This window comes from Gopherus evgoodei, chromosome 4, assembly GCF_007399415.2.
Source record: "Gopherus evgoodei ecotype Sinaloan lineage chromosome 4, rGopEvg1_v1.p, whole genome shotgun sequence".
In the NCBI taxonomy this organism is placed as follows: Eukaryota; Metazoa; Chordata; order Testudines; family Testudinidae; genus Gopherus; species Gopherus evgoodei.
This window is the reverse complement of record NC_044325.1, coordinates 155407597-155428273: the sequence shown is the minus strand read 5'-3', so window position 1 is coordinate 155428273 and position 20677 is coordinate 155407597. Positions and strand designations below refer to the sequence as shown.

The 20677-nt window shown below is 56.5% G+C and overlaps 2 protein-coding genes across 2 annotated transcripts; both read left to right on the top strand.

Annotated features, from left to right (window-relative positions):
* Positions 1–185: 185 nt before the first annotated feature.
* Positions 186–8819, top strand: LOC115651136 (serine protease 27-like). Its single transcript, XM_030562059.1, has 6 exons — positions 186–267; positions 4536–4562; positions 5709–5874; positions 6562–6833; positions 7581–7750; positions 8511–8819. The coding sequence occupies exons 1-6, from the start codon at positions 186–188 to the stop codon at positions 8817–8819; spliced, it is 1026 nt and encodes a 341-aa protein (XP_030417919.1).
* Positions 8820–12374: 3555 nt separating this feature from the next.
* Positions 12375–18746, top strand: MFAP4 (microfibril associated protein 4). The gene is made up of 6 exons (XM_030562063.1): positions 12375–12595; positions 15250–15334; positions 15546–15706; positions 16042–16138; positions 17080–17262; positions 18261–18746. The coding sequence occupies exons 1-6, from the start codon at positions 12590–12592 to the stop codon at positions 18506–18508; spliced, it is 780 nt and encodes a 259-aa protein (XP_030417923.1). The 5' UTR covers positions 12375–12589; the 3' UTR covers positions 18509–18746.
* Positions 18747–20677: the final 1931 nt, after the last annotated feature.

Sequence of the window (20677 nt, the reverse complement as noted above, 5' to 3'; positions counted from 1 at the left end):
TGTCCCGACCTCTGCTGAACCTGTTGGTTAACATTCTAGGCAGACTAACTGGCTGGCTATAAACCGCATTGGGGTGCACACCCTCTCCTGGCTGGGTGCATCGCCCGGTGGCCTAGCTGCCTCTCTCTCTCGGGGAGCTTTGGAATCCCCTTTGGGTTCAGTGACTGGTGCTGTTAATGAGCAGTATGGAGGAGCCGCAAACCAAGGCCAGCGGGCTGAGCTGGGCAAGAAGAATGGGGTCCCTGGTCCTGCACATTGTGCTGATGGGTGAGAGAGTCAGTCTGTCTGAGTATCAGAGGGGGAGCCGTGTTAGACTGGCTCTGTAAAAGCAGCAGAGAGTCCTGTGGCACTTTATAGACTAACAGATGTATTGGAGCATGAGCTTTCGTGGGTGAATACCCACTTTGTCTGCTGTCTGAGTGATCTGCTTACAGAGAGAGAGTGGGGAGGGGAGAGGCAGGACTCCTGGGTTCTGTCTGCCACTCTGGGAGGGGAGTAGACTAGGGTCTAGTGGGCTGGAGCTGGGGAATCAGGACTTCTGGGTTCTACCCCTAGCTTTGGGAGGGGAGTCTCAAGAGCTAGAGCAGGGGGTGCTGGGAGGCAGGATTCCTAGGTTCTATCCCTGTCTCTGGGAAGGGGAGTGGGATCTAGTGGTTAGAGCAGGGAGGCTGGGAGCCAGGACTCCTGAGTTCTATCCCTGGCTCTGGGAAGGGGAGTGGAATCTAGTAGTTAGAGCAGAGGGGGGCTGGGAGTCAGGGCTCCTGGGTTCTATCCCTGACTCTGGGAAGGGGAGTGGGGTCTAGTGGTTAGAGCAGGCAGAGGAGGCGGGGCTGGGAGCCAGGATTCCTGGTTCCATTCATAGTTCCCTGAGTCAAGGGTTGTCTGTGTCCTTTGTATCTAAAGTATTCTCTGCACTGTGGCAAATCTGCAGCTTCCTGTTAATTGATGTTGCTGGTGGAGTTGGTCTAATGAACTTACTGCCTTGGCTGAGGGCTAGAGACAGGGTCCTGGCAAGCCTGTTATCCTTGTTCTGGCTTTGTGTCAGCATCAGTCACTGGTTGCAAAATTGCCATCAATTTGCAGTATCTGAGGTGTTCAAAGGTTTTGGTCAAAAAACTGCAAAATTCTGGGTCAAGTAATTTGTGATGGAAACATCCATGCTTAAAAAAACCTTGTGATACCAAAATTGCCATGGTCTGGGTTAAAAAATGCCAAATTCTGGGCAGAAAAAAAAATTTCTGAAGAGAAAAAAAACCAGAAAAATCAGTGTAAAAAATATTTAAAAGTGCAAAAAAGCTGAGCTGAAAGATATTTTCAGTGGGGCAAACATTTGCTCAGAAACACTAAAATTTGGATACCAACAATTGGGATTGAAAGGGGAACTGGTCAAAAAATTGGTGGTTTGGGGAAAAAGCAGTAATTTGTCTTAAACCTACTAAAATCTTGGTTAAAGATTTTGGGGTCAAATACGCAAAAATTGTGGTTGAAAGAGGACCCAGTCCAAAAATGCAAAAAATCAAAGACATTTAGTGGGGAAAGGAAGCCAAGATTTGTCAAAAAATACTAAACTTTGGGTCAAATGTTTGAGTTGAAAATGTGGCTTGATCCAAAAATGCCATAACCTGGGCTGAAAAACAAGGTTTTATGCAAACATGCAACATGATTTTGGTTAAAATAATGCAAAAAAAAAAGTATATATCTATATTGGCACAAAAATGGGTTAAATTGTAAGAACTGTCCTAAATCTGTATCCATATCAAGCATGCGCCAGTGTGGTTCATTACATAGGCAATAGAAATCATTTAGTTATTTCTCTGGCCTGTTTCACCTTTTGCTAGCAACCTTTATATTGAGTTTCAAGTCCACCCTTGTCTGTGCAACACCTCCCTAGTTGGAATCACCTGCAGATTTAAGTCAGACTCTGATTAAATGCAAATTCTGTGCGGCTGTTCCCCAGCTGCTCTGCCCCAGAGGTGGCTGCATTGCAGCTCTGGGCAAGCCATCCTTGTGGGCCTGTTCCCCATCTGCCCTGCCTGAGATGCAGCTGTCTTTTTCTCAGTGTCTGCACACCCCTCCCCACATATTTTAAGCCTCTCTCCTAATCAAATGAAGCTTCTGGCACAAACTTTTTAATCCCATCACAGACACACAGGAAGAGACAGTTCCTGCTACAAGCTACACAGAATCATGTGCCCCATTTTATACAGGGGGAAGCTGAGCCCCAGAGCAAAGCATGGACTTACCCATGGGGACTCTTTAGCAAATCTGGGAATAGAACCCAGGAGCCCTGGCTCCCACCCCCCTGCTCTAACGCACCAGACCCCACTCCCCTCCCAGAGCTGGGGAGAGAACCCAGGAGACCTGGCTCCCACCCCCCCTGCTCTACGCACCAGACCCCACTACCTCACGGGGAAGAACCCAAGATAGTCTGGCTCCCAGCTCCCCCTTGCACCAACCCACTAGACCCCACTCTCCTCCCAGACCTGGGGATAGAACCCAGGAGTCCTGCCTTTCTCCTGTCCTGAAGGGCTCCAGAATTATGTGAGGGGAGAAAGTTATCCCATTGGTCTCTCCTCCGTGTCCCTCAGCCGATGCCCGACCTGCCCATACACTCCAGCCGAGCCGTGCCAGGCGAACAGCTCTGCCCGCCAGGATCCCAGTGAGGCCGGGCCTGGAAGATAAGGTGGGCACCGTCTTCCCAAGCGCTCATCCCCCAGCCCCGGGTGCAACCAGCCGGCAGAACTCCACACCTCCAGGGGTGTTCTACAGCTGGGCTGTTTAATTGGCTAATGAGGGACTGCTGTAATTCTTAACGAGCCACTGCCCAGGCAAGCCTGGCAAAAGGCAACATCATTCATGTGGATCGTGTGGATGGAGTACACAATGCCAAGGAATGGGAAGGAGGAGACATGATGTCATGCTAGATGGGGGGCAGCAATGGGAGAGGGATACCTGCATAGATAGGCCTGTGTGTCTGACCTGGGATGGTGGAGATGGGGGCGGGATCCAGGGTAGATGGGCCTATGGGTCTGACCTGGGGTGGGGGTGGGATCCAGGGTAGATGGGCCTATGGGTCTGACCTGGGGTGACAGGGGTGGGGGCGGGATCCAGGGTAGATGGGCCTATGGGTCTGACCTGGGGTGACAGCGGTGGGGGCGGGATCCAGGGTAGATGGGCCTATGGGTCTGACCTAGGGTGACAGGGGTGGGGGCGGGATCCAGGGTAGATGGGCCTATGGGTCTGACCTGGGGTGACAGGGGTGGGGGCACAATACCAGGGTAGATGGGCCCATGGGTCTGACCCGGGGTGACAGGGATGGGGGCGCGATACCAGGGTAGATGGGCCTGTGGGGCTAATCAGGGGCAGCAGGAAGGATTGTGGATGCCGGGGTGTGACTAGCCCAAAGACACTGGGCCGGGCCTGTCGCCAGACCTGTTACGACACGAAGGCAGAACCACATTCCATGATGCTGGAGCTCCCTGCCTCCATCCTTCACTTCCTTCTCCCTAATCCCGGGTAATTGCCACCCATAATTAAACAGGGGAACATGAAACCAGCTGTGATGCGCCTGCTCGGATCCCATCCCGGCCCTGGAATGTAGATCTGCCTCTGGGAGCAGCCGGGGAACAGCCCTGGGTCCGAGACCCTCAATCCCAGACCCGTCACAGCAGGTTGAACCTGAGGCAGGGAGCTGCTCGGAGGGTGTCCAACATGGTGGGGCTGGCTGAGTCTGCCAGGAGCCTGAGCCGATTGCTCAGAGAGGTTCAAACCAACCTGACTGAAACCAACACTGCCTGAGTCTTCAGAGAGCCTGAACCAATTGCTCTGAGAAGCCCAAATCAGAGCTGGGTGGGAAACAGTTTCCTGCCACTCAAATATTTTCCAAACTTTTTTCCCAGCTGAAATTGGGCTCAAAAATCCAAACTCTGATGATATTAAGGAACTGAAAAAAATATTTTTCCCATATTAGGTCTATCGAAAAGGGGGAATTTTTATTTCCACTTTTTTCTGAACTTTTTTTCTTCCCCTCTCCTCCCCTTCCTCCCCCCCCCCCCGCCCCCGCTCATTTCCTTATAGTTCAAAATTGAAAATCTGTTTGAGGCAGGAATTTTTCTGTCCCAAAATGTCCAAATCAAACTTTTTGGCCAGCTCAAAAGACCTTTTTTTCCCTCCTCTGGGGTGGGATAGCTGGGGAACAGCCACACATGGATGGTTCGACTAGCACTGAGATGCAGCCACTGTTGGTGCGGGGCAGCTGGAGAACAGCCACACACAACACTGCACCGGAATGGCTTGCCCGGTGCTGAGATGCAGACACTTCTGGGGTGGGGCAGCTGAGGAACAGCCACAGAGCAGTGCCACAGGGGGGATGACTCACCTAGTGCTGAGATGCAGCCACCTCTGGGGTGGAATTGGGTAGCATAGCTGGTCTCTCTGCTGCCCCCTGGTGGTGGATGGGAGAAAGGACCCTTGAGGCTGCTGCATCTAGGCAGACCCCATGGCTCTCCCTCTAACTCTGTCTTTTTGCATTTCAGGTGCCCAGCAGAGTGAGGCAAACAGAGGTGAGTCTTGACCCACTTTCAGCAATGCCCACACTGGGTGCCAGCCCCCCAGCAGTAGGGGTGCCAGGTGTCCGGTTTTCAACTGGAACACCTGGTCAAAAAGGGACCCTTAAAAGTCTAGTTGGTGGCCCAGCGGGGCTAAGGCAGGCTAGTCCCTACCTGTCCTGGCACCGCACTACGCCCTGGAAGTGGCCAGCAGGTCCAGCTCCTAGGCTGGGGGGCCATGGGGCTCCATGCGCTGCCCCTGCCCCGAGCACCAGCTCCACACTCCCATTGGCCGGGAACCGCAGCCAATGGGAGCTGCGGGGGCGGTGCCTGTGGGCGAGAGCAGCACGCAGAGCCTGCTGGCCTCCCGACTAGGAGCCGAACCTGCAGGCCACTTCTGGGGCGCAGCGCGAAGCCAGGACAGGCAGGGACTAGCCTGCTTTGGCCCCCCTGGCTGCTGACCGGGAGCTGCCTGAGGTAAGCCAGTGCCTCAACCCCGAGTCCCAACCCCCTGCCCCAGCCCTGAGCCCCCCCAACCTAGAGACCCCTTCTGCACCCCAAACCCCTAAGCCCCAGCCCAGAGCCCGCACCCCTTCCTGCACCCCAACCCACAGCCCTCTTCCGCACTCCAAATCCCTTGGCCCCACCTCCCAGCCTGGAGCACCCCAAACCCCTCCTCTCCAGCCCCACCCCAGAGCCCGCACCCCTTCCTGCACCCCAACCCACAGCCCTCTTCCGCACTCCAAATCCCTTGGCCCCACCTCCCAGCCTGGAGCACCCCAAACCCCTCCTCTCCAGCCCCACCCCAGAGCCCGCACCCAGAGCCCTCGGCCCCGCCCGCCTCCCAACCCCCTGCCTCAACCTGCAGCTCCCTCTCACACCCTAAACCCCTAATTTCTGGCCCCACCCTGGAGCCCGCACCCCCTCCCACACCCCAATCCCCTTCCCCAGCCCAGTGAAAGTGAGTGAGGGTCGGGGCGAGCGAGCCACCGGGGGAGGGAGAATGTAGTGAGGAGGGGAGGGGCCTCGGGTTAGGGGCGGGGCCTCTGGGGAGGGGCGGGGCTAAGGTGTATGGTTTTGTGCGGTTAGACAGGTGGCAATGCCACCCACCAGACCCCAGGGCCGAGCCAGGATCCGACCTTCGGTCCCCTTTCTCCGCAGTCTGCGGGCAGCCTCGCTTGACCCTGAACCGGCTGGTGAAGGGGCAGGACACGGTGCCGGGAGAGTTCCCCTGGCAGGCCAGCATCCAGTGGAGAGGCGTCCACATGTGCGGGGGGTCCCTGATCAACGACGAATGGGTGGTTACGGCTGCTCATTGCTTCTTCCAGTGAGTCCGGGGTTCTCCAGCCACAGCTCTGCCGGTGCCCCTCAGTCCCGACCCGCAGCCCCTGCCAGCCCAGCCCTGCCCCCACAGCTCTGCCGGTGCCCCTCACTGCCAACCCGCAGCCCCTGCTAGCTCAGCCCTGGGCTCCCCCAGCTCTGCTGGTGCCCCTCACTCCCGACCCATAGCCCCTGCTAGCCCAGCCCTGCCCCCACAGCTCTGCTGGTGCCCCTCACTCCCGACCCGCAGCCCCTGCTAGCCCAGCTCTGGGCTCCCCCAGCTCTGCCGGTGCCCCTCACTCCCGAGCCACAGCCGCTGCCAGCCCAGCCCTGCCCCCCTAGCTCTGCCGGTGCCCCTCACTCCCGACCCGCAGCCCCGGCTAGCCCAGCTCTGCCGGTGCCCCTCAGTCCCAACCCGCAGCTGCTGCCAGCCCAGCCCTGCCCCCCTAGCTCTGCCAGTGCCCCTCACTCCCGACCCGCAGCCCCTGCTAGCCCAGCCCTGCCCCCCGAGCTCTGCCAGTGCCCCTCACTCCCGACCCGCAGCCCCTGCTAGCCCAGCCCTGCCCCCCCAGCTCTGCCGGTGCCCCTCACTCCCGACCCACAGCCCCTGCTAGCCCAGCTCTGGGCTCCCCCAGCTCTGCCGGTGCCCCTCACTCCTGACCTGTCACTGTTATGTTTCTCTGCTCCCAACCAGGGTCCAGAACCTGACCCAGTACCGGGTGGTGCTCGGGGCCCACCAGCTGCTGAAGCCAGGCCCCAGCGCGTGCGCCTGCCCAGTCCAGCGCATTATCACCAACCCCCGCTACGCCGGGCAGACCACGAGCGGAGACATTGCCCTGGTCCAGCTGGGCCGGCGGCTGAATTTCACTGACTACATCCTGCCCATCTGCCTCCCGGATGCCTCCGTCCACTTCCCCCCTGGCAAAGTCTGCTGGGTGACCGGCTGGGGCCACGTGCGCTCCTGGGGTAGGTCAGGATGGGACACCCGGGGTGGGGACAGGTCCTTGGGGTAGGTCTGGGGGAATGCGGGGCCAGAAGGATGGGAAGGAGTGAGATCTGGCAGGGGTCAGGCGATCTGGAGTACCAGTGATGGGTGAAAGAAAGAAAGAAAGAAAGAAAGAAAGAAAGGAAGTCTGACCCCTAATGTTAAAGGAGGGGACAAAGAGTGAATTGACGCATTAAAACAAATGAAAAGGAAGGAAGAGGCCTAACATTAAGGGGTGGGACGTGCCGAGGGAAGGACAGAGTGTAAAAATGAAAGAATGAGCCCTCGAGTTAAAGACAGGGGGCCTGGCAGAGAAAGAGAGAATGAGACAATGAATGGAAGAGTGAAAAAAAGCCTTGGACTTAAGGGGAGGGCAGCGAGAGAACAAAAGAAAGAGAAAAGGCAGGAAAAAGAGCGAACGAACCCGTGGTTGCAGGAGGGATAGAGAGAGAAGGGAAGAACAAGGAAATGAAGGAAAGAAAGAAATGAACTGAAGAGTAGGAAGGAAGGGAACGGGGGAACAGGGGAGAAAGGGAGAAAGAAATAAAAAGAAACTCCTGCGTTAAAGGGGGCTTAGAAAGAAAGCGTGGAAGAGCCTTGGATGCAATGGCCGGGCCGCGGGAGAAGCAGCACCGGAGCAGACAAAGGCAGAATGGCAGGGTGCTCTGGGGAGGGCAGCCCAGCGCTGAGCCCAGCGCCTCACCACCAGCTCTTGCTACCCCTTGCAGTGGACCTGCCCTCCCCGCAGACCCTGCAGAAGCTGAAAGTCCCCATCATTGACTCCAAGACGTGCAGGATCCTGTACCTCACCAACATGCAGAACAGGCTGCCCCACAGGAATATCCAGGATGACATGATCTGTGCCGGTTACGCCGAGGGCATGAGGGACGCCTGCAATGTGAGAGCCGCCTGGCCAGAGAACCCAGGAGTCCTGGCTCCCAGCCCCTCCTCATCTCCGCAACTCCCTAGACCCCACTCCCCTCCCAGAGCTGGGGAGAGAACCCAGGAGTCCTGGCTCCCAGCCCCTCCCCATCTCCACAACTCCCTAGACCCCACTCCCCTCCCAGAGCCGGGGAGAGAACCCAGGAGTCCTGGCTCCCAGCCTCTCCCCATCTCTGCAATTCCCTAGACCCCACTCCCCTCCCAGAGCTGGGGAGAGAACCCAGGAGTCCTGGCTCCCAGCTCCCCCACTCTAATCCACCTGACCCCACTACCCTCCCAGAGCTGGGTAGAGAACCCAGGAGTCCTGCCTCCCAGCCCAGGGAGCAGGCTTTGGGTGGGTTATAAGCCCAGGGTCCCATCACAAAGCAGGTCACAGCTACTAGACAATCCCTTTGCTGCATCACAGGGCAACTGTTATCCACCTGCCAAGCCCCACCCCAGAGGTGGCTGCATTTTAGTACTAGGCGAGCCATCCCTTTGGAGCACTGCTGTGTGTATCCAGTGGCCCACCCCAGAGGTGGCTGCATTTTAGAGCTGCCACCTGTAGAGACCCTCCTAACTGAGACTGGGGCCCCATTGTGCCAGGCACTGCACAGACCCCGACCAAGATCAGGGCCCCATTGTGATTAAGGAAGTCCGTGGCATAGCTCAGAATAGACTCCAACCCCCTGGTTCCCAGCCCAGTGCACTAACCCTTCTCTCTCTCGGCTCCTTAGGGTGACTCTGGTGGCCCTATGGCGTGCATTGTGGGTGATGTCTGGGTGCTGGCTGGAATCGTCAGCTGGGGCGAAGGCTGCACCATCAAAAACCGCCCCGGGGTCTACAGTCGCCTCACTTCCTACCAAAGCTGGATCCGCGAATATATCCCAAACCTGGAGTTTGTCAAGGAGCCCAAAGGCCGGGAATCCCGTGCTGTGGCAGACATCAAGGGTCAAAAGCACCCTGGCGCTGGCTCACCCAGCCAGGCTGCCTCTGTCATTGCCAACACCCTGCTGCTCTTGGCCTGCCTGCTGTATCTGATTTAAAACCAAGGCGAGTGGACAGAGAAAAAGAGAGAATTCCCCCACTCCTCTGTCAGGCTAGAAGGAAAAGGAAGAAGAAATCTATATTTCTGGTCCAGTCTCCTCAGTGTTGGCTACCTAAAGGCCCTGGGTTTTAGCATTCCCTTTGGGGAAGTATTTTAAACATTTAAAAACTAAGGAAATTCCCAGCCAAAAAACTTTGTGAAACACTTTAAACATGTGTACACTCCTCTGCAACTACAGCAAGGGTGCTGTAATCATGGGGGGTGGTCAACCACTTGTTCTAGATCTCTATCTTCAGGTATATATTTAGGACTAGGGAGTTTAAGATGGAACAAAACAACCTTTGCTGATCATTTCATAAATACACGGGGCCCAGCAATCAGGGTCTGTTTTTGCCAGGGGGGTGAGCTAACTTGGGAGGAGTCACGGAGGTTTTGGCTGAGAGTGAAGCTAATCAAAAATGTTTTGAATGTTGCTAATTTGACAACAACATGTCAACATTTCTGATTTTGACCAGGAAACAATTGATGAGTATTAATGCCATCGGACAAGGCCCGGGGAAGACCTCATCTGGACTCCTGTGCTCAGTTCTGGGCACCTGAGTTAAAGAAAGCGGGACTCAGAGTTGGACAGGTGCAGAAAAGGTCTTCTAAGATGATGAGGGGATTGGGAAGCCGATCTTCTGAGAAGCAACTCAGAGAGGTTGGCTTTTTTCACCTAGAAAAACCAAGACTGAGAGGGGAACTGAGTTTGTAAATGTAGAAAATTTGAAAATTGCAAATGTTTGAACATTTGAAAGTTGCAAATTTAGATGAGGAAAATAATAGGAAAAATTCTGACATAAATAAATAAAAATGTTTTCAATTCTCCTCTTCCACCACCACCCTCTTTTAACCAGCAATCTGGGTTAGAAACCATAAGAACAAGCATTTTGTTTTCTCATTTGAAGTGGAAGTCTCGTTCCCTGGGTTGAATGACCCCCTATGTACATTTGAGAGGATATTTCTTGGATTATATTTACAATGGATTAATTGATGGCATTTCTCACACGAACTAGATCTAAAAATCATAAAACACAGATATTTAAGTACTGAGATCATCTGATGTCGCTTTATGGTGTTTCCTCTCTGGACGGCAAACTGTGGATGAGCTAGTGCTCAGATGTTTTGATATAAAGGAGTAGTCCGGTAGCTGGACACCACATTGATGGATGAATAAAAGTGTGTTGATAAACATGCCAGAATTACGGGTATTTATGGAAATGGTATGAGTTTTCCAGTATTTCAACCATTTCACTTTATTGTGACTTTAAATATTTCAGGCTTTGCCGATGTTTTGTAAGTGAATTGATTACGGCTTTAACAAAGTTTTTTGTCTGGGAATTTCCTTAGTTTTTGTAATCCACAAAACCTTGATGCCGTTGGTTATTATTTTCTGTCTGATCGAGCATCTGTTTCGCTATTGGAGATGCGGTAGCTTGTTTCAGTCACGCACAAGATGATGCAGCGTTCCGATATATTGCCAGTGGAGTGTATGACTTCTTTGGTCCAGGCTGTTTAGCAGATGTAGGTTGCAAACTCCGCCGGCTGCGCCAGAGGGGAAACGTGACCTTCTCAACCGCTGTTAGACTCCTTTGACCTAGCTGCTTGGACAGGGCATTGTGACTCTGCGGGCAGAATTTCTGGGACCCTTGGGCCAGAGAGATTAGTCTCAGGGAGTTTGCATTCTTAAACGAAGTTTATAAACTCTGCGTCCCTGGGGTGATGTTCTCAGAAGGTTCCAAACGTGGCAGGCGATAATGGGAACAAATGAGTCTCCTCTCTGTGAGTGCCGCTCCAGATCCTTCTCCCTGCTTCTCTAACGAAGGCTCAGATCCTCCAGGGAGCTGAATTTCGCTGGGAGCTCGGCATCTAGATACCTTTTCAGGATCTGGGCTTAGGAGTCTGAGCCGAACACCAGAGAAGCGAATGGCTCCTCACCATTGATTGAGTCTCCAGCTCCACTAACGGGTGGACAAAGGAATTGTCTCCGTTTGCAGCAAGGGTTGGATATCAGGAAAAACTTTCCAGATCTCAGACGAGTTCAGGGCCAGAACGGGCTCCCTGGGGAGGCCCCATCGCTGAAGGTGTCTAAGAACAGGTTGGGCAAACACCTGTCAGGGAGGGTCTAGGTTGACTTGGTCCTGCCTCAGTTTGGTGGGACTGAACGAGATGACCCCGTCCGGCCCACCGCTTCTGTGATAGGCACCTCCCACCAAGTGAATTGTTTGTAGAGAGGAGCCAGGTTGTTTCTCCACTCTGGCAGCCCACCTCCGAGCCACCAGCAGCGGCTCACGGGCCTTTTGTTGTTTAATGTGCCCAACATGCATTCTGGATATGCTCAGGCCTGGATTCTTCTTTCTAAGCCAATAAACTCCTTTCAATCCAAATGTGGCCTCTTGGAGCTAATAAGCAACGGAAATAAAGTGCAGCTGGGAGGCCTATGTTCCAGACATTTGGGAGAAGGGCGGGAGGGATTCCTGCTTTGTTTTGGGGGGGGCTGCCCTTAAAACTGGTCCAATGTGCACAGTAGCTGCAATTCAGAGCAAGCAGAGACGGGACATGCAACGCTGCCGAGGTGGGGCGTCTCCGTTGGGGCGCAGATGGGCCGGGGACTATCCTGCCCCGGGTGTGGATGGGGGTTGGGGGAGGTGGGCCCTGGCCTCGGTTTAGGGCTGACCTGACGTTCCCTTCATGGAGAAGAGAATTCAGGATCCCCTGGATGCCAGCCAGTTCCCTGCTGCTGATCCAGGTGGGGGATGCAAAGCGGGCTAGAAGTGAACACGTGCAGCTGTGCACATCTGGAGGTGCGCCACAGACGTGCCTCCCCCCCACTCTCCCTACAAGGCCCAGAGGTGTTGGAGGGGAGGCAAAAGGGCGGGGGTGGGCGGGTTCAGACAGGATCTCGCTGGGTTGCTTCCAGCCCTGGGTGAGCTTGAGGCTCAAGCCAGATGCTGCCTGCTCCCACGGCTGAGCTGAAGGCTGTATTGAAACCAGAGAGGAATTTTAACCCTGTTGAGCCTACGCTTAGGATCCTCTCTTGACCAATAGAATCCAGGCGTCCTGGCTCCCAGTCCCCCTCCCCCAACCCCACTCCCCTCCCAGGGCTGAGTGAGAACCCAGGAGTCCTGGCTCCCAGCCCCTCCCTGCTCTAACCACTAGACCCCACTCCCCTCCCAGAGCTGGGGAGAGAACCCAGGAGTCCTGGCTCCCAGCCCCTCCGTGCTCTAACCCACTAGACCCCCTCCCCTCCCAGAACCAGGGAGAGAACCCAGACATCCTGGCTCCTAGCCCCCCCTGCTGTAATCACTAGCCCCCGCTCCCAGAGAGAACCCAGGCGTTCTAAGCCCCAGCTGACCCTTGCAGTCCCCAGCAGGCACCTCTGTCTCCGCCCCCCACCACTGCTGGCCCGGGCCCATTCACACGTGAGCCTGCGAACGGTGAACAATATGTTCACGCCAAGCCGCCCGGAGGGCGTGGGTGTCCTAGCTCAGGCCATGGCTGCGATTCCCCCCCACTTTCATTTCCTGCCAGATGTTGTGTTTACATACAGCCCCTGTGCCATGATTTCTAGCCTGTAAGCTGATCCCCTGCCTTTGGGGGTGTCTGCGGGGCGGGGAGCCGAGCGGAAAACACGGGAAGACGGGAGCAGAGCTAGCGGTGATCCAGGTCAGCTCCGGCCACACAAGTCAGGGGCTGCAGGCCAGGAGTCGACGGGCAGCACACGGCACCATGGAGGTAACTTGCACCCGGGGCGCTGGGTGAGCGGGTTGGAAAGCAGGGGCCGACAGAGCTCAGTGTGAACAGAGCCAGGCTCTGCCGCGTGTGGGATCGCACGAGCGCTCTGCCTCTGCCGCTGGGTCTGTCTTGGCTCTCGCCGGTAGCAACGGCTAGAAACCCTCCTTATCTGGCCAACCATCTTCTACAGAGCCAGCTACTGATCCTCAGCCCCACCCAGCCCCACTTCTCTTCCTTTCTGTCTAGCCATCCCCACGCAGACCCCTGTCTGTCCGCCTAGCTATCCCATAACCTCCTTCTCTTTAGCTATCCATAACCCCCCTCATCTCCCTAGCCCATAACCCCCTCCCATCTCCCTAGCCCATAACCCCCTTCCATCTCCCTAGCCCATAACCTCCTTCTCTTCATCTGTCTAGCCCCATAATCTCCTTCTCTCTACCTATCCCATTACCCCTTCCATCTACCTATCCCATAACCCCCTTCTCTCTACCTATCCAATAACCCCTTTCCATGTCCATATCCCATAACCCCCTTCTCTCTACCTATCCAATAACCCCTTTCCATGTCCATATCCCATAACCTAATCTACTTATCCCATAACCCCCTTCTCTTTATCTGTCTAGCCCCGTAACCCCCTTCTCTCTACTTATCACATAACCCCCCTTTTTATCTATCTACCTAGCTACACCCATAATCCCTTTCTATCTATCCCATAACCCCCTTCTATCTATGTATCCCCATATACCCCCCCCCTTTTTTGGTCATTTGGGTTCTGTAATTTCTGCATCGGAGTGTTACTCTTTTAACACTTCTGAAAGCATGTTCCGCACCCCGTCCCAATCAGATTTTGGAAGGCACTTCAGATTCTTAAACCTTGGGTCAAGTGCTGTAGCGAACTTTAGAAATCTCACATTGGTGCCTTTGTGTTCTATCAAATCTGCAAAGACAGTGTTCGTAAATCAAACAACATGTGCTGGTTCATCATGCGAGACTGCTCTAACATTAAATATGGCCGAATGTGGGTAAAATGCAGCACAGGAGACATACAATTCTCCCCCAAGGAGTTCAGTCACAAATTTAATGAATGCGTTATTTTTTTAACGAGGGTAATCAGCATGGAAGCATGTCCTCTGGAATGGTGGCTGAAGCATGAAGGGGCATATGAATGTTTAGTGCATCTGGCACATAAATACCTTGCAATGCCAGCTACAACAGTGCCATGCGAACGCGTGATCTCACTTTCAGGTGCCATTGCAAATAAGAAGCAGACAGCATTATCTCCCGTCAATGTAAACTAACTTGTTTGTCTTAGTGACTGGCTGAACAAGACGTAGGACTGAGTGGACTTGTAGGCTGTGATTTTTTACATTGTTTTGTTTTTAAGTGACGTTATATAACAAAAAACATATACATTTATAAGTTGCACTTTCATGATAAAGAGATCGCCCTAAAGTACTTGTATGAGGTGAATTGAAAAATACTATTTCTTTTGTTTGTCATTTTTACAGGGCAAATATTTGTCATGAAAAATAATACTATAAACCAAGCACTGTACACTTTGTACTCTGTATTGTAATTGAAATCAATATATTTGAAAATGTAGAAAAACATCCAAAAATATTCAAGAAAGTTCAGTTGGTTGTCTATTGTTTAACAGTGCAATTAAAACTCTGACTAATCCCGACTGATTTTTTTAATTGCGATACCTTTTTTTGAGTTAATTGCTTGAGTTCACTGCCATTAATCGACAGCCCTAGTTATCTCACCTCTCTATCTGGCCCTGGTGTGACCGCTGCATCCAGTTCTGGTGCCCACAATCCAAGAAGGATGGGTCAGAGAAGAGCCATGGGAATGATGAACGGATTAGAAACCATCCTTAATAGTAGAGACTTCAGGAGCTCAGTCTGTTTATCTTAACAGAGACGCTCCAGGGGTGACTTGATCCCAGTCCGCAGATATTTATTAATGGGCTCTTCAATCTAGCCTGGATACATCTACCATGATCCAGTGGCTAGACGTTGAAGCTAGACAAATTCTGACGGGAAATGAAGCATCCATTTTTCACAGGGAGGGGAATTAACCCCTGGGAAGTGAACATTTGGAAACTGTGAATTAAAGTGAGGCCATTGTGTGACAGCCGGGGTCCAGCCGCCTCCAGGGGAGAACAGGACCCTCCCCACCCCAGAATAAGCAACTGAGTCAGCTGTCTACAACGTCAATGGACGCCCAGTGGGTCTTTTATGGGAGCGTGTCACGTTCTGAACCGGAGGGGCATGCGGAGCTCGGTAGCTTGGTGATGGCAATGCCTGGATGCAGGGGTATATGTGACAAAACTTGTAGCTATACCCATGGTGCAGTGAGTGTCCCAAGTAGACTGAAACCCAGGGGCAAGTTTCAGTCCTTTGGGGGGAATGAACCAGAGAGGAAAAGTCCAAGGGTCTTACTGGTCTGGGTGAGCCCCAAAATGTCACCAATTCCCAGGCCAAAAGCTTTGTGGGACTATGCATTAAATCTCGATGGGGAGGGGGTGAATTTGGGGCTCTTCATCCCGTGATCTCAGAGCCGGGAGAGGGTCCGAGTCCAGGGTCTCCCATTTTTACTCTAGATGAAGGTCCCTTCCTCACTCGGTGTGTCTCTCTCTCCGGCTGCTACAGGCATCCTGGCTGGTCCATTTCCCGCTGCTCCTCTTTCTCCTGGCGTGGGCGCCCGTGACCGATGGCCAAGCCATCAATGCTCAAGGTAAGTCCCATAACAAGCCCGTTCCCAGCTGAGCGTATCCTGCCCCGTCACCCATTAGTGGCTGGGCGGGGCATAAAGGGCCAGGACATGACTGCTGCCCCCTAGAGGAGCGATGTAGTGCTGCTAGAGGCAGAGGTGGAGAATTCGATCCCAGCGCAGGACACGTCGGGGAACAGGGACAGGTCTGGCTAATGCTCTCTCCACTGGGCAGCTCAGCAGAAGTTGTGTGCAGACGACTCCTTTCCCCTGGACTGTGAGGATGTCTACGACCAGGGATCGGAGACGGACGGCGTCTATCTGATCTACCCGTCTGGCCCCAACATCCCCGTGCCAGTCTACTGCGACATGACCACGGACGATGGGAAGTGGACGGTGCGTAGCATCGTTAAGAGCCAGGGGTGTGCCCCCCGCCTCGCTCTAACCACCAGACCCCACTCCCCTCCCAGAGCCAGGGAGAGAACGCAGGAGTCCTGGCTCCCAGCTGCCCCTGCTCTAACCCACTCAACCCCACTCCTTGCCCAGAGCTGGGGAGAGAACCCAGGAGTCCTGGGTGGGTCCCCTGCCCTGCTCCCCACTGTCCCTGACTGGCTCAGCCCATAGATCCATTATTCATAGAGGTTTCAGGCCATAAGGGACGTCCTGCTGGACCTAACCCAAAGCTCCTACTCCGGGTGTCTGACCCCGCTCTCCCTCTGTCATGCCAACAGGTGTTCCAGAAGCGCTTCAATGGCTCGGTCAGCTTCTTCCGGGGCTGGAACGACTATCGGTTCGGGTTCGGCAGGGCCGACAGCGAGTACTGGCTGGGTAGGTGATGGGACGGGGCCCTGGCCCCGCAGCCAGCTGGGCCAACCTCCCCCGCACCCGCTCATCCTACCAGTCCTAGCCTCTGCCACGCTGCCCCTCCATTCGTCCATCTCTCTGTCCTGTCCACCCTCATCTCATCTATCCTACCATCCACCGCCACGTATCTCTTCATCCATCCATCCATGCACCGACCCCCACCTACATACCCCTCCAGGCAGCCAGCCCCACACACCCATCCATCCCCACCTCATCTAACCTACCATCCACCCCCATATATCTCTTCATCCATCCATCCATCCACCAACCCCCACCTACATACCCCTCCAGGCAGCCAGCCCCACACACCCATCCATCCCCACCTCATCTAACCTACCATCCACCCCCATATATCTCTTCATCCATCCATCCACCCACTCCCACCTACCCATCCCTCCAGCCAGCCCCCCACACACACCCATCCACATCCACCCCACACACCCCTCTATCCATCCATCCACCCCCACCTACACACTCATCCTCCATCCACCCCCACATGTCCCCTATCCATCCATCTCCACCTACTCACTCATCCATCCGCCCCACACACACCATCCACCCAGCCATCCTTACACACCCTCTTCCTCCATCCATCCATCCACCAACCCCCATATCCCCCCCTATCCATCCATCCCCACCTACACACCCCTTCATCCATCCCTGCACCCCCACATACCCCTCCATCTATTCACCCCCATTCCATCTCCCCCATTCCCTTTCTCTCCCCTCTCTCCTGTCCCCGGCTTCCCTGTTCCAGCCCCACAAGCCCCCTAGGCCAGATGTTCTGCTGGATAGCAGCCCCCCAACACACACACACATCCCTCTTCCCCCACCCCCACCCCCACCCTCCGAGTTAACTCTTTCCCTGCTGGATCCTCACACACGTGCTCCCCCCTTGCCCACAGGCCTGCAGAACATCCACCTGCTGACCCTGAAGCGGAAGTACGAGCTGCGGGTGGACCTGGAGGACTTTGAGAACAACACGGCCTGGGCCAAGTATGCGGATTTCTCCCTCTCACCCCACGCCATCAGCGCTGAGGAGGATGGCTACACCCTGCACGTGGGGGGCTTCACCGATGGAGGGGCAGGTGAGAGAACCCAGGAATCCAGCCCACAAAACTCCATGCCCCTTCTGCAGGCAATGATTGGAGCCAGGGTTCCTGATTCCCACCTCCCTGGTCTAACCCCCTAGACCTCCCTCCCCTCCCAGACCTGAGGAGAGAACCCAGGAGTCCTGATTCCCAGAGCCACCCTGCTCTGACCCACTCGACCCCCCTCCCAGAGCCGGGGAGAGAACCCAGGAGTCCTGGCTCCCAGCCCCCTCTGTTCTCACCCACCAGCCCCCACTCCCCTCCCAGAGCCAGGAGAGAACCCAGGAGTCCTGGTTCCCAGACCCTCCCCTCCCCTCCCAGAGCTGGGGAGAGAACCCAGGAGTCCTGGTTCCCAGACCCCTCCTGCTCTACCCACTCCCCTCCCCTCCCCGAGCTAGGGAGAGAACCCAGGAGTCCTGGCTCCCAGCTCCCTTGCTCTCACCCACCAGTCCCCATTCCCCTCCCAGAGCCAGGAGAGAACCCAGGAGTCCTGGTTCCCAGACCCTCCCTGCTCTGACCCACTCGACCCCCCTCCCCTCCCAGAGCTGGGGAGAGAACCCAGGAGTCCTGACACTGATGAGGGAGTCAATGTTAGTCTCCTCTGAGTCAAACCCCCACCTGCCCTGCCCCAGAGGTGGCTGCATCTCAGCCTCGAGTGAGCCATCCCCGGGCAGCATCTCTGTGCGGCTGTTCCCCAGCTGCCCCGCCCCAGAGGTGGCTGCATCTTAGTGCTGGGGCTTGTCATCCTGACACTCGGAGCCCTGAGGTGCCCCCCCCAGCTCCAACCCACCCCCATCTCCGCTACCTTGTGAGCTCGATCGCTCGGCAACCCTGAGCTCCGGGGGCATCCCCGGGGCCCTCCTTAATTACCCTCTCGCCAGCCAAAAGCCACCGTGGAAATCAAAGGGGCCCATCCCCAGCCAGGGCAGGGTGGTCCCCCGGCCAAGACGGAGATGCCTCATCTAACCCATCCCCTCTCCCCCCACCCTCTCCAGGCGACTCCTTGTCCTACCACACTGGGCAGAAGTTCTCCACCTTCGACCGCGACCAAGACCTGTACGTGCAGAACTGCGCCGCCCTCTCCTCCGGCGCCTGGTGGTTCAAAAGCTGCCACTTCTCCAACCTCAACGGCTTCTACCTGGGCGGGGCCCACCTCTCCTACGCCAACGGCCTCAACTGGGCCCAGTGGAAAGGCTTCTACTACTCGCTCCGCAAGAGCGAGATGAAGATCAGGCACATCTGAGCGGCGAGCGCCCCTCCCGCCCCCCGGGATCGGGGCCAGAGCTCGGGGGAGTTCGGGGGAAGGGATTGGGGGGAAGAGAAAAGGGGCAGGGGGGCATCAGGATAGAGCCCTGAGGAGCAGAGTCCTGTGGCTCAATGGGCTTTTATTATATCGGACTGGGGACGTGAGTTTTAATCCTGGCCTGGGTGACCTGGCGCCACGAGACCGGGCCGGACTCAGGATTCGGAGGAGGGGCAGCAGGGGGCTGCGGGTCGGGACTGAGGGGCACCAGCAGCGGGAAGGGGGGAGCCCAGGGCTAGGCTGGCAGGGGGCTGCGGGTCAGGACTGAGGGGCACCAGCAGCGGGAAGGGGGGAGCCCAGGGCTAGGCTGGCAGGGGGCTGCGGGTCAGGACTGAGGGGCACCAGCAGCGGGAAGGGGGGAGCCCAGGGCTAGGCTGGCAGGGGGCTGCGGGTCAGGACTGAGGGGCACCAGCTGCGGGAAGGGGGGAGCCCAGGGCTAGGCTGGCAGGGGGCTGCGGGTCAGGACTGAGGGGCACCAGCTGCGGGAAGGGGGGAGCCCAGGGCTAGGCTGGCAGGGGGCTGCGGGTCAGGACTGAGGGGCACCAGCTGCGGGAAGGGGGGAGCCCAGGGCTAGGCTGGCAGGGGGCTGCAGGTCGGGAGTGAGGGGCACCAGCAGCGGGAAGGGGGGAGCCCAGGGCTAGGCTGGCAGGGGGCTGCAGGTCGGGAGTGAGGGGCACCCACCCGAGAGGCTGGCTGCTGCCCCCTTGTTCCCCACTCTCTGTCCCCTAATAAAACTCGGTTCCTTGAGGCTCCTCACTGGCTCTTTGCTGGATGAGGGTGGGGGGAGGATACTGGGGGACCCAACCCCGATCCCTGTCAGCACACGTGGGGTCCCCCAGTCCTTATTCCACCCCCTGACACGCTCCCCTCCTCCAACAGGTCTTGGAGTGACACCAGGTCTCAGCTCAGTTTGCACCAAAAGGCCCTGCCTTGGGGTGAGGGAGCCTGGGGGCCCTGCCATCCCGGATGCCTGGGTCCCATCCCCTTGTTCCCAGAGGGGCCTGGGATATACTTTGTCCCACAATGCACTGCATGGCACCGCTCTCTTCCCTACCTCCAGTGGTGTCCTGGGGCTCAGAGCCCTGCCCCCCCCCATGCCATCCTCCCGCCAGCCCCCAGGCAAAAAATCTCACCCCAACTGGGGGAAGGGGACTGACCTGCCCAGGGTGGCATGGAATGGGACATGGGGCCTCTCCCCTCTAGGGGGCACCAGCTCACAGCGCTAGGTGCTGCACAAACACCCGTCTGGTCGTCCCTAAAGCAGGCAAAGCTAGAGGGGAGAGAGAAAAGAACAAGAAAGTCCCTCGCACCGGCACGGGGCTCAGCTTCCCGGGCAGAGACTGGGCGGCCTGAACTGCTCCGGCAACACGCTTGCTGACCCATCGGACACCCCACGATTTCCCTGTGCACCGAAGAGCCACCGACGGAGCGGGGGAAAGGGCCCGGCTGGAGCTGGGTAGAAATTACTCCCGCAAAATGCAAATAGCAACAGTAAACAAACAGAGGAGAGACCCTCAGAGCCGGCGCCCGCTAGAGGGGACAGGCCCCTGCCCCATTCCCTGCCCCCCGGAGCCCCCCCATTCCCTGCCTCCCCGCCCTGGGGCTGGATTGGAGCCGGCGCCTCCTAGAGGGGAAAACCCCCATCTCCCATTCCCCACCCCCCGGAGCCAGCCAGTCCCCGCCCTGGGGCTGGATCCCAACCGGTGCCCCCTAGTGGGGACAGGCCCCATCTCCCATCTCCCATCACCCTGAGCCAACCAGTGCCCCCCAACCAGGGCTAGATTCCCCCCCTCCATGAGCCATATCCCAGGTTCCTTGCTTGGCATCTGGGCACTGACTTTACATTCTAGACCCCAGAAGCCCCGGCTAATCCCGCCATATGTACCAGCCCCCCATTCCCCCCCACCGGGCCTGACCGGACACAGAGTCCTGGTGGGAAACAGCCACGCACGAGAGGGTCTCCGAATATCGGCCACTGTGCTAGGAGTGACAGGAGGGGGAAGGAGTCCATAGGAGCAGAGAACCCAGGCATCCTGCTCCCAGCCTCACTGCAGGGGGGAGGGCGAGGCGGGGGTGGGGGCCCCAGGCACAATCCCAGGAGAGCAGGGC

What these genes read in the sequence shown, in the direction of transcription:
- LOC115651136 (XM_030562059.1), top strand. Translation starts at nt 186, where the DNA reads ATGGAGGAGCCGCAAACCAAGGCCAGCGGGCTGAGCTGGGCAAGAAGA. An exon ending in CCTGCACATTGTGCTGATGG is followed by an intron (nt 268 to 4,535) that starts GTGAGAGAGTCA and finishes TTTGCATTTCAG; the next exon opens with GTGCCCAGCAGAGTGAGGCA. An exon ending in GGGCCACGTGCGCTCCTGGG is followed by an intron (nt 6,834 to 7,580) that starts GTAGGTCAGGAT and finishes TACCCCTTGCAG; the next exon opens with TGGACCTGCCCTCCCCGCAG.
- MFAP4 (XM_030562063.1), top strand. An exon ending in CCAAGCCATCAATGCTCAAG is followed by an intron (nt 15,335 to 15,545) that starts GTAAGTCCCATA and finishes TCCACTGGGCAG; the next exon opens with CTCAGCAGAAGTTGTGTGCA. An exon ending in CGGACGATGGGAAGTGGACG is followed by an intron (nt 15,707 to 16,041) that starts GTGCGTAGCATC and finishes TCATGCCAACAG; the next exon opens with GTGTTCCAGAAGCGCTTCAA.